The sequence below is a fragment of the Aspergillus mulundensis genome (genome assembly GCF_003369625.1).
Source record: "Aspergillus mulundensis strain DSM 5745 chromosome Unknown scaffold_9, whole genome shotgun sequence".
NCBI classification, from domain to species: domain Eukaryota; kingdom Fungi; phylum Ascomycota; class Eurotiomycetes; order Eurotiales; family Aspergillaceae; genus Aspergillus; species Aspergillus mulundensis.
Genome location: NW_020797897.1, coordinates 329,041 through 345,271, shown reverse-complemented (window position 1 = coordinate 345,271; position 16,231 = coordinate 329,041). Strand labels below are relative to the sequence as shown.

Genomic DNA, 16,231 nt, shown 5'->3' with positions numbered 1-16,231 from the left:
CTGATAACATGTGCGCAGTACATCTCCTTCGCAATCTACCTAGACTCCTTCCTGGACCCTGTCTTCGGCCAACCAACAGACGGCTCCACCTACGCCGCAATGATCGGGTCCCTGGTCTCCCCAACCTCGCGCGGCTACGTAACAATCGCCTCAAACAACACAGACGACCTACCCCTAATCCAACCAAACTGGCTCTCGACCGAGTCCGACGCCCAGGTTGCAGTCGCCATGTACAAGCGCATGCGGCAGGCATGGAGCGCCCCCGACGGGATCGCGCCCATTGTCGTAGGCGAGGAGGCATTCCCTGGTCCGCAGGTGCAGAGCGACGCAGAGATCCTGCACGCGATCCGCGAGAGCGTCATGACGATTTTCCATGCGGCGTGTACGTGTAAGATGGGGCACGCTAATGATTCCATGGCGGTGCTTGATAGCAAAGGACGAGTCTTTGGGGTTACGGGGCTGAGGGTTGCGGATGCGAGTGCGTTTGCGTTGTTGCCGCCGGGGCATCCGCAGTCGACGTGCTGTATGTTGTTTACCGTGTCCTTGTGGCACTCGCTTTTCTCTATGTTGGAAGTCCGTCTGCTAACGTGATGGGCTTTTAGATATGGTGGCTGAAAAGATTGCGGCGGATATTATTAATGACGCGAATGCGAATGGCGGCCCTTGAAGATTTGTTGGAATGGCGGCGCATGTTTTAAGAGATGGGATGTCTTGCTATATTTCCTCTCCGCCAGCTAGACTTTCAGAAAGTCATATTCCGCCAAGCTGCCAAATATTCCATAACCAGGTCTTGCAGCTTACTAGTTTTCGGGAGATTTGAATCCTCTTACTTGATCTTTGTGCATTTGATTTGCAGTACTGCCTTGTCTATACCGTGGCCAACAGTTCTCAGCAACAGTTGTACCGCATAATGTTCGCCAATCTCTACTAATACAATGCATGGCCAAAAACCTGACTTTTACCCTTGGTGGTCACACAAGGCGCGAGAAGCCTGCATGGGACGCGCGGTGCGTACAAGGGGGAAAAGCCTCATAGTACATACTGGTTGGCTTTGACGGGTGCCTAGAGGCGCCATCCCCAAACTGAGCCCTTCGTTTGGTTCGGACACGTTGAAGAAGATATAAGGCGCCTGGCCTGTAACTGGGCACCGTAAATGTGATATATCCATGGTCAACCTCTTCCAAAGGTCCAGACTTGACAGGGCTTTTGAAAGAGTTAGACGAAGTGGCAGGGGAATAATCGTGCAGAACATACAGCTTTTGGACAAAATCCATCTTGCCAGAGCTCGTCCGAGAGCGTTCTTTCAAAGGCACCCAGTCAGCGAGGCTTTATTTTCTTTTTTCTTTCCCTCGATCAGGGATGATAAGCTTCAGGCTAAGCACCAGACTAGTGGTTGGCATTTCTGGGCTGTGCAGTACAGGGAATAGCAATGCTCTTTCTAAGAATAGCCGTGTGTTTCGTCAGCTTTTGCTGCAGGTGAGCTTACATCAATGATCGACCTTTGGCGCGGATCCCGATCCCTGTCTGTTCCTCTCTTGTCTCTTTCTTGTCTGCCCTTTGGCCATTGATGATTGCTCTCAACCTTTCATATTGCACTGGCAGTGCAGGGGATGGCATCAGTCCGCGTAAGTGCTCCTGCAGGCAACAGATGTCACTCATCGAGACTGCTTTGTGATCGGTATATATGTCCTCGAAAGTACAGCATGGCGTCAAACAGACTGCCTTTGTATTCTCTTTCATGTCGTACTTCGAAATGTCGACGGCCCCTGCGCATTTAACCCACGAGCTTAGCCTCCCCATTTCCACTCGCCCATCGCCATTCCACATCCTGTCGTCCACGCAGAAATGGAATCTGGTCATCTTCGTCTCGCTCGCAGCCTCCTTCTCCCCCTTATCCTCCAACATTTATTTCCCCGCCATCGACACCATCTCGTCCGACCTTGGCGTCAGCGCCGAACTCGTCTCCTTGACCATCACCGTCTACATGATCATGCAGGGCATTGCTCCCTCGCTCTTTGGCGCGCTTTCGGATTTCGCCGGCCGTCGCCTCGCATTTGTTGTTTGTCTGACTATCTACTTGGGCGCGAACCTAGCCCTCGCCTTCACATCCAATTACCCAATGCTGATCGTTCTCCGCGCCGTGCAAGCCGCAGGATCCGCAGCCACGATTAGCATCAGCGCCGGGGTCATCGCTGACATTGCCCTCCCGCAGGAAAGGGGCGGGTTCATGGGGACGAACGCTGGTGTGCGGTACGTACACATCTTCCAACCCGTTGCGGAACGCGCCTCTAACGGGACCCCCCCTAGTATGACAGGCCAAGCGGTCGGCCCAGTGATCGGTGGGCTCTTGAACACGGCATGGGGGTTTCGCAGCATCTTCCTGTTTCTCTTCGCCCTGAGCGTCATCGTCCTCGGTGCCCTCCTGATCTTCCTCCCAGAGACCCAACGCAGCATCGCCGGCAATGGCAGCATCCGTCTATCGGGGTTCCATAAGCCCCTGCTATACATGTTCAAGCCACCATCGGCCTGGTCGGCGCCGCCAGACACACGTTCGTTGAAACCGGAGTCGCCGATTTCCGCGAAGAGTGTCCTCCACCCTCTCACCTACATTTTTGAAAAGGACATCGCTGCCATTCTTGCCTGGGGCAGCGTCACCTACACCGCATGGAGCATGGTCACATCGTCCACAACAACGATGCTGCTGCACGGGTTCCCCTTCCTCACCCAGTGGCAAGTCGGCCTCTGCTTCCTCCCAAACGGCCTCGGCTGCATCTGCGGCTCCCTCACAACAGGCTGGCTCCTCGACCAAAGCTTCCACCGCGCCAGTCTAGCAAACCACCCCGAAACAGAGCTTGGAAACCCCCCCGACAACACCATCAATACCGCCCCAGCCTTCCCGTACATAAAAGCCCGACTGCGCCTCGTGCCCCCTTCAGCGCCCTCCTCACAATATCCCTCGCCCTGTACGGCCCCAGCTTCGAGTTCAACGACATCCGCGCGCACTTCACTCCCAATCTGGCCGCCCCGCTCGTTCTGCAGTTCCTCATCGCATTCACCGCCACCTCAATCTTTAATATCAACTCCACAGCTCTGATCGACTGCTTCCCCGATCGCCCTGCCAGCGCCACCGCCCTGAATAACCTGTGCCGCTGCCTGCTGGGCGCCGCGGGCGTCAGCGCCATCCAGCCGTTGATTGCTGCTGTCAAGGCAATGAAGGCTTTCTTTATTGTCACGGGCATGGTGGTTCTTTTTACGCCGCTCGTTTGGGTTGAGTGGAGGTGGGGAGAGGAATGGAGGCGTGAGCGGGATGAAAGACTCGCACGCGGCAGGACGGGCAGTTCCACGCCTTGACTGGGTAAAGAGATGGCTCCGTCGCGCTGGTGTGATGGTCAGCGCGATTATACCTTCTCGTTGATGATCGTCTTGTTCTTGCTTTTGGTACATAGAAGTGTAGATAAAGGTTTAGTTTAGAAGCTCAATTACACATGGGATGTATCGCTGTCATCTCTTCCCATGTCGACTCGACCTCGACCGCTGCTTGACTCTCCTCCTCCAAGACAAGGATCCCAGATGGGTAACATTCCAGCTTTATAACCTTCACAGCTTTATCCCGCCGCGCACATCAAAGGGCTTCCCATCCGAATCGGCCAGTGTTCCAGGGGCACGGTGGAAGGCAGTACTGCCGCGAGCGAACAAAATAGGAGCGAGCTATATACTGTTGTAGGTAAGTACTCGTCACGTCCGGGCTCAGCGAAGCGAGTAGCAGGACTCGCTTACACCCGATTCAAGGGCCAATAGGGGGAGTCTTTTCGGGCGATCAGACGAAGCCTAGACAGCTCTTTACCGCGGTAGGTAGGGTAGGGGTATGCACGCGCAGCCAGAGCCAACCTCAGCCCCCTCTGCAAGACGGGAGTAGGCAGAAGGACAGGCCATGTTCTCTGTACGGTGGAAGTATTCGAGTTTGTTCGTTTGGGGTGTAAGATATCTGTCTGAGAGTAGGAGTTGCTCCTGATCATCCCTGATTGTTAAGTACTCCGGAACTCCGGCTTTCATGGAGTGTCGGAGCAGCTCCGGCACCAGTGCCTCCAGAGCAGTAGAGGAGCCACGGAGCCTGGCCTGCAGAGGCTCGGAGTCGATCCGGAGAGCACACTCTTTTTTGGGAAAACTGAGATCCTGCAGGTGATGGTTTTGCTATAAAGCATCTCTTACCACGCATCTTGAGCCAAGGCAGCCTTCTCAACTTCCCAACACGCCATAACCCAATTCAAAGTCCTATTCTTCGCCATCGAGTCCTTGATCTCCGTTCTCGCCATCCTTGCCAGAAGAAGAACCCCATTTCAAGTTCACCACAGCAAACATGACAACGACCACCACAACCTCCAACGGCCCAGCACCTCCCACCAAGCCCACGAAACCCATCATCGACCCGGCATCAAGCAGACTATTCAAGCCACTGCAGGTGGGCAAGATGCAGCTCGCCCACCGCATCGTGTTCCCCCCATTGACCAGGAACCGCAATGACGAAGCTCACACCCCGCTGCCGTTCATGGCGAAGTATTACGCCGACCGCGCCTCCACGCCAGGAACACTGGTGATCTCCGAAGCAACCGCCGTCTCCCATCTCGAAGAAGGCCAGGACAACACCCCCGGATTCGTCAGCGAGCGCCAGGCCGCAGCGTGGAAATCCATCATCGATGCAGTCCACGCAAAGGAGTCCTACTACTTCCAGCAGATCTGGGGAATGGGCCGCGCCTCGTACCCCGAGTTCCTGGCCAAGAAGGGGTTCAAGTACCGGTCCAGCAGCGCGATCCCCATGGACGACGTCGAAGCTATTCCCCAGGAAATGACAGAGGAGGAGATCCTAGAGATTATTCAGAGCTTTGTCGATACGGCCAGGCGCGTCATCGCTGCCGGGGGCGATGGCGTGGAGATCCATTGTGCCCATGGCTACCTCCTCGACCAGTTCCTTTCCGACGCCGTCAACAAGCGCACCGACAGATGGGGCGGGTCCACCGAGAACCGCGCACGGCTGGTCCTGCAGGTCGTCAAGGCCGTTGTGGATGCTGTGGGCGCAGACCGCGTCGCCCTGCGACTATCGCCGTATGCAGCGTTCCAACAAGCCGAGAAAGGCGACATCCACGGCCAATACCTATATATCATTGAGCAATTGAAGGCAACGGTGCCGCCGCTTGCCTACCTGTCTCTCGTGGAAGCAACCGGCGACCCCGGGGCATTGATCTTCGGTGGCAAAACCGTCAACCAGGGCAAGACGTTGGACTTTATCTTGGAGGCCTGGGACAACCGGTCCCCTGTGATCGTGGCAGGAGGCTACCGTCCCGAGACGGCGGCTTGGGCTCTGGAAGAGCACTACAAGAAGTGGGACGTGCTGGTTGCCTTTGGTCGCCATTTCCTGGCTAATCCTGACTTGGTCTTCAGGATCCGGCATGGGATTGAGCTGAACAGGTATAACCGGGCGACGTTCTACCTTGCGGAAAGTGAGGTCGGCTATAATGATTACCCGTTCAGCGAGGAGTATCTGGCTGTGCATGCGGAAGCATGAGCAGGAGTGGTTTTGCGATGGTTGGGCTGTTTAGGTATAGAGTATATTATAGACTGATAGAGTATAGATAATTCAATTTTTCCTCTGGGTATCGTTGCCGTTGCATTGGGCGTAGACTCGGGTTGCTTGGTGCCATTCTGAACAGGCCTCGATTTTGCTATCAGTCAGACCGGCACAACCGCTGTGATATCCATTGGGTATTCTGCGAATTACCCTGTGTACTGGGTAGGATTGGATGTGTAAGAAACTGATCAAGCTCATTTTCTTCATCTGGTTCATACAAAGTCGGGAGAAATTGCTGGGATCAAATCCAACCCTCAAGACATACAGAGACTTTGATTGGATATATGCTTGAGTCAGTCTATATCCAGAGGCATTATATCACTGTCATCTTTGCTTTCAGAGAACAGGTAGCTGCACCACCAACTAGCTGTCCTGTCAGCAGGATTTCTCACGAGCACTAGGGTGAACATCTTGGGAATGTAATGTTGGAGGTAGCTAGCCGGGAGTCGGAGGATGAGTCATCCGGGTCAGGTGACCCCACGCCGCCGCCCACTATCTAGTGGCCACGTTGTTTTTAGTTTCTTAGTACTTTTTTAATATTATTAAAGTTCTTTACTTATTAGGTTATGTAGCCCGGTTAGCCACTATTTTATTATTTTTTATTAATTTTTTAATATATATAAAAACCTTTAAGTAAGTTTTATTTTTTATTTTAATTTAATTTATTTTTTTTATAATTTAAGGCCGTAGTCGCGCGCTAAAGTTATATCTTTAAATTTTATTAATTAAATTTAAGTTTTATTAACTATTATTTTTTATTTATTAGCTATATTATTATTTTAATATATTTACCTTTTTAAAAAATAAAGTTATTAATACTTTTACTATTATTTTTACCCCTATAATTAATAAAAATATTACTAGCCCTTAGCCTAAGGCATCCCCTTAACTACTTTAAGTACTAGTAGTATGTTATTAAAAAATATTTTATAATAAGATTATTTTATTTTTTACTTAACTTAATATTTAAGAAGTTACGCAACGCCTAAAAAATAAAAAAAATTATAAATAGTAAAGCTACGCTGTTAGTTATTTTTTAATAGTATTAAAAATTAATATTATTATTAATAAAATACTTCCCCGCCCTAGGGAGGAGGATAGTAATATTTATAAATAATAAAAAGTAGTTTTTTTATATATTACTTACTAGCTATTTACTTAAGTATTTAATAAAATTAATAAATAAATTTATAATATTCCTAAAACCCTGGAGTTTGCTAATAATTTATATAATATTATTATAAAAATAGTAAATAATTAAGGTATAATTTAGGCTTAAATAGCTAGTATACGCGTGTTAAATATAAAATATAATAACTATGTTAATATAATTAATTATATTAATATATTTTAATAAGTAAATAAGGTTTATACCCGCTTAAGTATTAAAACAGGCATATTTTATTTATTTTTTATTTTTTTTATAAATCTCCGCAATAATCTCCTAAACTAGGTAAATAATTATTAATATATATTTACTAACAAGTTGCTTAAGGGCTATTATTAAACTAATTTTTTAAAGCTTTATAATAATATTATTACTTATATAGCTATAGTATTAAAAGTTAATACTATAGTACCTAAAGGTAAACCCTTGCCTAATTTTAATAAAAATAGTAATAAAAATAATAAAAAACTAATTATAAAAAAGTTAAATAAAAATAAAAAAAAGTTTTTTAAGCGCAAGGGCCCTGGCCCGGGATAGTTAAAAAAAGTGTATTTAAATAAGTTTATTAAGCATAAAAAGTAGTATATAAATAATAAATATTACGCGTATTATTATTTTATTAGCTATAAATTAGGTAAGTATTTTTATCTAGTACTATTTATTTATACTAAAAAATAAAAGCTATTATTATATATTTAGTATTATAAGCCGCCGAAGGAAAAAGTATTAATATTTAAAAATATAGGTTAAAACGCTACTTTGCAGGCGGCTAATAGTTATAACTATAGCTTTGCATTTTATATAGCTATTAAAGCTTTATTAACTAAAAAAAATTAAAGCTAGATTTTTAACTCTAGTGCGGCCCGCCATCTTATAAGTAACTACTTACTATTTTTTATACTTTATAAGTATAGGCTATATAATAAAGCCTATACTTATAAAACTACCAGTGCAGGTAATATTATTATTTATAATATTAAAAATGCTTGTATTTGCCTATACTAAGTTAATAAAAGTTTTATTAAGTATTTTTTTAAAGCGTACTTTAATCTAGACCTAAATTTTAACCTTTTATTAATAACCTAAGCGCGAGAAAAAATAAGGATTTAGTAAAGCTTTAAAAATCTTTTTATTTATAATATAAAAATAAATATTATTACTGGATTAACGCATATTAAATATAAAGTTTTTATTATTAATATAGTTTTTTTAAATATATTTATAAATAAGATATTTACTAAAGCGCCGGCATTTAGTAAGAATAAGTTAAAAATTATTATTAAAGCTATCCGCGAGAATATTATATAAATATATTATTATTTAGGCTATTATAAAGTTTTTAAACTGCGCGGTATAATTAATAAAAAAAATATTTTAAAGTTTATATATAATATTTATTATATAGTAAATATTAAGCGTAAAGTTTTGCAAGAAAAATAATAATAAAATAACCTAAATTATAATAATTTTATATTAATTTAATATATAAATTTTTAAACAATCCTTCCGGTAGGCTTTGGTAAGTTTAAATATTACTTAATTATAGTAAATAGTATAACTACTTTTATTATACAAGTATTACTTAAAAATAAACCTAAGGCCTTTACCATAATAATTAACTTTAATAAAAAATTAAAAATTTTAACTAATTACTATCCGTGTTAGTAGCAAATTAATAAGAGATTAAAGTTTTTTTATTTTTTAAATTAGGCTAAAATAAAAGGTATTTAAAGTAAGGTAATACCTTCACGTACGCCTAAGCTAAATAGTAAAGCTAAGTGCTTAAAAGGGTATTTTAATAATATTACCCATGTAATAATAATTAATAATAATTTACTAAAATATTTATAGTTATTTATTATAAATAATATAACTTGCTTAGTAAATTACCTTTTTTACCTAAAATATATAAATTCTAAGCTACTTATATAAATTTAACAGGAGTATTAATATATTAAAAATCTTAAGCCTTTAATACACGTGTTTAAGGTTTTTAATTACCGCGCCTGGGTTTATATTTTTAAAAAAAATTATATTTAATTAAAAAAAATAATGCCTTGGGCGTAAGTTAAATACTAAATAAGATATAAAAAAAATTATAGCTATATTTAATATATTTATATATTATTAAAGCGTAAGCTTTATAAATCCTAAAATATTACTATTAATAAAAGCCATGTATATAAAAATAATTATACTAATAAACGCCTAATAACCGCAAATCTTATTAAAAAACCTGTAAATAAGGATCCAGGTGTTATTATTATAGTTATTAATAAGGTAATATTAAAAACTATTTAAATTACTAACCACAAGGCGCCTATAATATATTACTTTAAGCATGTAGCTGCCCGCGAGAAAGCAAAGGCTGTTAAGGCAGTTTATTAACATGTTATTACTTAGTAAAAAAAAACACTAATTTATAAAGTTCTGGAGCTAGAAACGCCCCTAAATATACTTAAAAAATTAAAAAATTAGGCACTTGTAGCTATAATATATAAATAATAAATTATATTATTATAAAAAATAATTTAAAAGTAAGCTAATTTTTTGGCTAATACAGCGCGAGAAATTTTTAATAATTTAAGTAAAAATATAAGTTAAATATTATTAAAGCTATTTTTTATACTTATTATTTACCTAACGCCTGTAAAGGGGCTATTAATATAACTAATACTTATAAAGGGGCTATTAGTTTTTTAAATACCCGTGTAGGAGTTATTTATTATTAAATTTTTTACTTTTATAATATTATTTTTAAGTTTTATTTTAACTCCGGAGGCGCTGTATACTTAATACCTAAATTTTAATATTTACTTATAATAGCAAGGTTATAAACACCTATTAAGTAAGGTTAAAGCCTATATTAAGTAAGAAGCGTGGGAGCAAGAGCTATAATTAATAAATATAAACTTATAAATTATAAGTAATATAACACGTAAAAAGTGTTATTAAAAGTTATTTAAAAAAAGTAAAAATATTTAAATAGTTACGTATCTCCTGGTTAGATTTTAATAATTTAACACCACTTAGGTAAAAAATAATAAAGTTATACTAGTATAGTAATATTATAAATTTAAAGTGCTAGCACCTACTAAAGGGTTATTAGTGCTGTTATTACTATTAGTGCCCGCTAAGGGGCTATTAACACTATTATTACTATTAATAAACTACTATTTAAGCTGTTAGCACCGCAAAATAAAATAGCTAGGTAATAAGCAGGCTGCTAACAAGGCCAAGCAGGTTACTAAGCTAGTAAAAAAGTATAAAGCATGTAAATATATAATAAGTATAGTATTAAATCTTGTTAATAATAATAAAAATATTAATACTAGTAATATTACTATACTAAATAACTATAAGCAAGCTATAAAGTTAAAGTACATAAACTAATAGCTAGTAGTAATAAAATATTAAATTAGTAATATTACTAGTATAAAGGCTTATAAGGTTATTTACTGCCTAAAAGGCGTAAAAATCCTTAATAATAAATAGGTATTCTTGCTTAAAATAAATAAATATAATAAAATTAAATACTTTAAGGCGTGCTAGGTTATATATAATAATTAATAATAACTAGGTATTAACTTTATAAATAATACTACCCTAGTTTTTTTAAACATTACCATGCAAATATTTTAAATAATAATAGAGAATTGCTATTCTCACAGAGAACACTCTTATTCTCACAGAGAAACTTTATGTATTATTTAATATTTTATTTTATAGGTAATATTTAGATATTCTTTTAATATACTAAGATATTATACTTACTATATTTATTAAAAAATAAAAAACTATTTAAAAATACATTTTTATTACAGGAGAATACCAAGTATTATTAAAAAAGGTTAAATAAGTAATTTATAATAAGTAATTAAGTTTTTTTAATTTTTAAAAAAGTAATATTCTAATAGTTCGTATTATTTTTATATAGATTCTTAGAACTGTCTAAAAAAGTATTAATATTCCTAAAAATAATAAATTTATTAATAAGATATTAAGCAAGAAAAAATACCTTGGTATTTTATATTAATTATTATGTAATTTAATTTTTTTAAAATACCTATATATAAATATTATTATTAAAAATATAAATAATTCTTAATATTAATTATATTACCTAATCCTAGCTTATTAATATATTTTTAATATTTTAGTTCTCTGTGAGAATAAGAATCTTCTCTGTGAGAATAGCAATTCTCTAATAATAATTATACTTAATAAGTATGCTAAATAAATAAATATTATTACTGCCTATTTCCACGCGGTGTTAAAAAATTAAAAAATTTATATATACTAATTTTAAGGCCTAGCTAAGGGTAAATTAGGTAATATTTAGCTATTACTTATGGTATTTTATAGTTTATATTAATTAGGCCATCTCTAGTTTAAAGAACTTAAAAAAAAGCTTATTTAAATAAAATTTAAACTATTATTAGTTAAACCCTGTATTTATTATAAAAAATCAGCGTTTATAATAGTTTATATTAATAATTTAATTATTATTAATAATATTAAGCAGCTTATTAACAAGATTTAAAAAGAACTTAATAAGTTTTTTAGTATTAAGGTAATTAATAAGCTAGTAAAGTTTTTAGAATATGCTATTACCTATAATTATAAAAATAAAATAATTTTAATAAGTTAGGAACTATATATTACAAATTTCTTAAAAAAGTTAGGTTTATAAAATTATAATAGCTTTACTATTTTTATAAATTTAATATATTATTTATATTACCGCAAGATTACTTTAAAAAATGCAGAGATTAAGTAAGTAAATATAAAAAATATATTAAAAGCATCTTTTAAAAAATACGCAGTTTTTTATAAATTATTAAATTAGCTAGTTACTAAAACTTAATTAAATATAGCTTATATAATGTTTTATTTATAGCGCTATATAAATTTACCTTTAAATTATAATTTAAAGGCTATAAAGGGACTTTTTAAATACCTTTAATATATAAAGTTTAACCTTATTCTAGGCCTTTAACCTAATAAAAAAAAAAAGATTTATATTAACACTTTATATTAGGATTATAAAAATAAAAAGTTATTTAAAAAATTTATTATTTACTATGCAGGTTTACTAGTTTACTAGGGTATAAAAAAGTAAACTATTATTACTTTATTATTTATTATTACAAAATTTATTATATTTAATAAAGTTATTAAAAAAATACTTTATATTTAAAAGCTTGCTATAATACTAGGTATTTAAAAAAAAACTTTTAAGCTAATAATTATTAATATAAATAATATTAATAGCGTATATATTATTTAAAAAATTAGGTTTAATAATATGGTTAAGTAAATTAATAATTAATACTTTTTTATTAAAAACCTTTATAAATAGGGTATTATTATATTTAGCTATATTAATAATAAAAAAAATCCTATTAATAGTTTTACTAAGCTACTTAATATAATTAACTTTAATAAATTTTAAAAGGCCCTTAGGCTAGTTAGTAAAAATAGCAAGTATTAAAAAATTTAGTATTTTATTTTTTATATATATTAATTTTAAAATATAGCACGTGATATAGTATAAAAATACTTTATATTTAAATTATTATATAAAGCTTATTTTTTTTTATTTAAAAAATTTTACTAGCCTCACGGCTTCCCGCCTAGGGGGCTGTGTTAAAGGTAGCTAGCCAGGAGTTAAAAAATAAGTTATCTAGGTTAGGTAACCCCATGCCACTGCCTACTATCTAGTGGCCGTGTTGTTCTTAGTTCCTTAGTACTCTCTTAATACTATCAGAGTTCTTCGCTCATCATGTAAGCAGCATTCGAAAGGCTTCCATGTCTTCAACTCTAGGTCATACTTCTCTAATCAACAACCAAGTTTCCAGTGCCTTGCAGACATTAATCAGCAAGCCCCGACTTTCCGAGCTTCGAGAAATGTAAATCCTTCAGCGATACTAATCACATACGGTACTAACGACTCCGCATCTCCGCTCCGCAACTCCGATGGAGTCACCATAAGCAACCACGCAAGCAGCGAGTCCAAGAACCAGCAAGACGTCATTCAAAAACTTGAGAACTGTATAAATATCGCTTTCCCCCCAAGGAGAGTGTCGGGCCACAAAGAACAGAAACCAACATCTTCCAAGCGTCTCCATCAATCCCCAACCATGACATCCCAATCGCCCCCGCCCCCAACCAACAAAACAACCCCCTACTTCCCCCTCGCCGGCGCCCGACAAGACGGCTGGTCCACCGCCGACAGAGCAACAGCCACCTGCTACTGCGGCGCCGTGCAGCTAAGCTTCGTAAGTCCCCAACGCCCCTCCACCCCCCTCTTACCCAAGGGTACCTCCCTAACAGAAACAATCCAGCCAACCCAACCCCCCGGCCTAATCGACACCTTCATCTGCCACTGCACAGACTGCCGCAAAATCACCGCGTCGATGTTCGCCTCCAACTTCACAATCTCCGACAAGTACCTGGTCCACGAGCGCGGGCGGGATTCTTTGTCTTCATACAGCCAGAGCAAGACCATCGCGACCGGCCACACAATGACGAATTACTTCTGCGGCACGTGCGGCACGCTTATGTACCGCGTTGGCACGGGGTTCCCGGGGATGAGTATCCTGCGGCTTGGGACGGTGGATGATTTTGGTTTGCATGAGGGGAGGCTGAAGCCGAGGATTGAGCAGTTTGTTAAGGATCGGGTGAGCTGGGTTAGGGATGCGGAGGGGGTGGAGGGGGTTGAGGGGTATGCTTATGCGTGAGACTGGGGTGGGGATTTTAGGTGTATGGGATTTGTTCAGGGTATGAAGGTTTCTGTTCATTCTTTATGGGTATTTATTAGCGAACGGTCAGGTTTGGTCTGCGGCCCTCCCACTGAACCTCCAGCTGTCTCGGGAGCGCGGACTACGTGTGTGAACCGGAATGAGGTGTAGGGTACTGGCAGGTATCAGGAGGAAGCAGTATAGAGTTATACTGTAGAGAAGAGTTTGTCTTGAGAGATAACTTTACCCCTGTACTACTGTAGCAGAAGCTAATGTCATCGTGGATTTGTCAAAGCTAGTCTGCCTGTCGGCATGATGCCAGCTTGTATACCACAGGGTACTGGACACGGCCCTCCTCATATGGTATGGGCCATCGATCCATGGGAATCAACCACACCTCTCACTAGGTCCCAGTATCTACTACACGTCCCTGACCCCCTGCCTCCCCCACCATCTCCCCCCTATGCCCCCAACGCAAACATCCTATACCTCCCCGCCGTCTTCTTCCGGATCTCCTTCCCCACGACCAAAAACGGCACCGGCACCAAGAGGAGCACGAACTGCAAGCACGCGATCAATATGTACGTATCTCGTAGCCCCATCCCTTCGATCCAGGGCGTATACGCAAACATGATGATCACAGAGAGCGCGTTGCGGAAGAATACGACGGCGACCATGGCCGGGCCGAGGATCTATATTGGTTGATTGTTTGTCAGTCCCAGTCAAGTCAGGGTTGAGGCATCCTTGATTTTATGAACGGAAATGGAGGGGATGAGTCCAAAGCGAAGGAAGGATGGCTCACGTCTGGATAGCAGTCGAGGAGATACGTCAGGGAGACGTCAGAGCAGACGATGAACCCGACGGCGAAGAGGGCGTACCCGACGTTAAGCACGATGAGCGGTTCTTGCTGTTGGTGTTCGTCAGCTTTTCTAATATCGGAGAGACAGATGGATGGTAGTATTCGCGGCCACCATACATAAGCCAGGCCCAAGCCGAAAACCAAGGTACCTGCAACGGCAAAGACACACCCCGGCAACGCCAACCAGAGGCGCATCTCGGGCTCGAAGATGCCGCCGTTCCGCCGGGACAGAACCATAATCGACCAGTCGCTCAGCGGGGAGAAGACGATGCTCCCGATCGCGGAGCCGATGAAGGGGGCCAGGCTGAGAAGCCCGACTTGCGACGGGTTGAGGTTGTAGGGGGGAAGGAGGGTGTAGAAGGATTGCGTCGATGCCATGAGGGTGATCCAGCCGATTAGGGTCCCGTAGGTGATTGCTGTGTAGGTGACAGCGGGCATGGTGAAGAAGACAAGCAAGGGCTGGTAGATCTGGCGCAGGGTGGGCTCTTTGGAGGGGGTGATGAGGGCCATGCGTTGGAGATAGCTGCGTGGTGGGGAGGAGAAGGGGGAGGTGCATGTGCAGGTGGTGTTCGCGGTGGTTGGTGCACCTTGCTGGCTCGCTTTTGCCTCCTTGGGTCCCGTGATATCTGGAGCAGGAAGGTCGGCGTCGGCCTCGTCGGCCGCTCTGCTCGCTGGGCGTCCGTCCAGCACGGGGATGAACTTGGATTCCTCGAAGAGAAAGACCACGGCGACGAGGTTGGACGCAATCAGGGCAACGGTGATCCACCACATGGTGCGCCATCCCAGATCCTCGATCGCGTACCCCATTGCCACGGGCCCCAGGAAGGTCCCGATGGACTGCATGAGGAGGAAGATCCCATTCATGAGGGCGTGCTGGTGGACGAAAAAGAGATCAGCGATGGTGAGCATGATGATCGTCTCACTGATCGCCCCCCCGATGCCGGAGATGAAGCTCGTTGCGACGATTTCGCCGTGGCTCGTCATCTTCGCGCTCCAGATGGCAGCGACCAGCTGCATCGTGCAGCTGAACAGGTAAACAGGCCGGCGGCCGTATCGGTGGGCAAGGGGGATGAAAAGAATGCTCCCGGAGGCGAGACCTGCGTAGTTGGCGGCGATGGCGTTGTTCAGATCGCTATAGCTTGCCCCGAGGTCTTGCTGGTAGGGCGCAAACGAGACTCCGATATTGCCCATGGCGATGAAGGTATAGATCACGAAGGTGCATGCCAGGCCAAAGTTGACGGTCTTTCGCAGCTTCGACCAGTTATAGGGTTCATCCAGGTGAGCTACTGACCAAGTCGGGCTGGATGACGGGGCATACCAATGGATCGTTGCAGTCCTGGCTAGGAATGGGATGCAGGGCGATCTGGGAGGAAGAGCCGGTTTCTTCACTGTCAGCTTCCACCGCCACACCATATACGTGGCTCACTTACTTTCTTCGAGTCGAATGGTTCCAGGAGGAAACTCGTCCTCCCGGCGTTGCTCCTGGATTGGATCCATGGTCGATGCTGGTGCTGGGCAACTTCCAGAGGCAGGTCGAGGGTCTTATACAAGTGCAGCTATCTTCGCCCTGATATGCGAACGGCATGCCTGGCTGGGGATTGGACGGTGCAGCTCCACCCCCGCAATGCCCTAAAAACGCGCTCCAACTGCAGCGGCTATGCTGCCCGAATTGGGTTAAGCGTGCTATCCAGCGATCAGGACGTTTATGCAGACATCAGGGACAATCCAACGCTGATAACACTCCTTCTCGGCTCTATCAACGAATAGGATGTTTGTCTATCTTTTCGGCATCAAGAATCGGTATTCGTCGAGTGTCACTGTGACTCCATGCTCGTCTT

General features: G+C 41.2%; 4 protein-coding genes across 4 annotated transcripts in view; all 4 read left to right on the top strand.

The window, feature by feature from the left end:
- Positions 1 to 667, top strand: part of DSM5745_08020 (GMC family oxidoreductase) — a gene marked incomplete at both ends in the record, with an annotated part of 2,070 nt that extends 1,403 nt beyond the window's left edge. The window contains 2 exons of the mRNA XM_026750036.1: positions 19 to 523; positions 603 to 667. Of these exons, the coding sequence (XP_026601040.1) occupies positions 19 to 523; positions 603 to 667 (570 nt within the window). The remainder of the gene's footprint in view (positions 1 to 18; positions 524 to 602) is intronic.
- A 1,086-nt stretch (positions 668 to 1,753) lies between these two features.
- Positions 1,754 to 3,351, top strand: DSM5745_08019 (uncharacterized protein; the record flags this gene model as incomplete). Its single annotated transcript, XM_026750035.1, has 3 exons — positions 1,754 to 2,250; positions 2,308 to 2,898; positions 2,937 to 3,351. 3 exons carry the CDS (start codon positions 1,754 to 1,756, stop codon positions 3,349 to 3,351), a joined length of 1,503 nt encoding a protein of 500 aa, XP_026601039.1.
- Positions 3,352 to 4,357: 1,006 nt separating this feature from the next.
- Positions 4,358 to 5,560, top strand: DSM5745_08018 (alkene reductase; the record flags this gene model as incomplete). Its single annotated transcript, XM_026750034.1, has 1 exon — positions 4,358 to 5,560. The coding sequence occupies one exon, from the start codon at positions 4,358 to 4,360 to the stop codon at positions 5,558 to 5,560; it is 1,203 nt and encodes a 400-aa protein (XP_026601038.1).
- Positions 5,561 to 13,849: 8,289 nt separating this feature from the next.
- DSM5745_08017 (uncharacterized protein) lies at positions 13,850 to 15,964 on the top strand (the record flags this gene model as incomplete). The annotated part of the gene is made up of 6 exons (XM_026750033.1): positions 13,850 to 14,115; positions 14,178 to 14,245; positions 14,347 to 14,453; positions 14,493 to 14,775; positions 14,818 to 15,671; positions 15,728 to 15,964. 6 exons carry the CDS (start codon positions 13,850 to 13,852, stop codon positions 15,962 to 15,964), a joined length of 1,815 nt encoding a protein of 604 aa, XP_026601037.1.
- Positions 15,965 to 16,231: the final 267 nt, after the last annotated feature.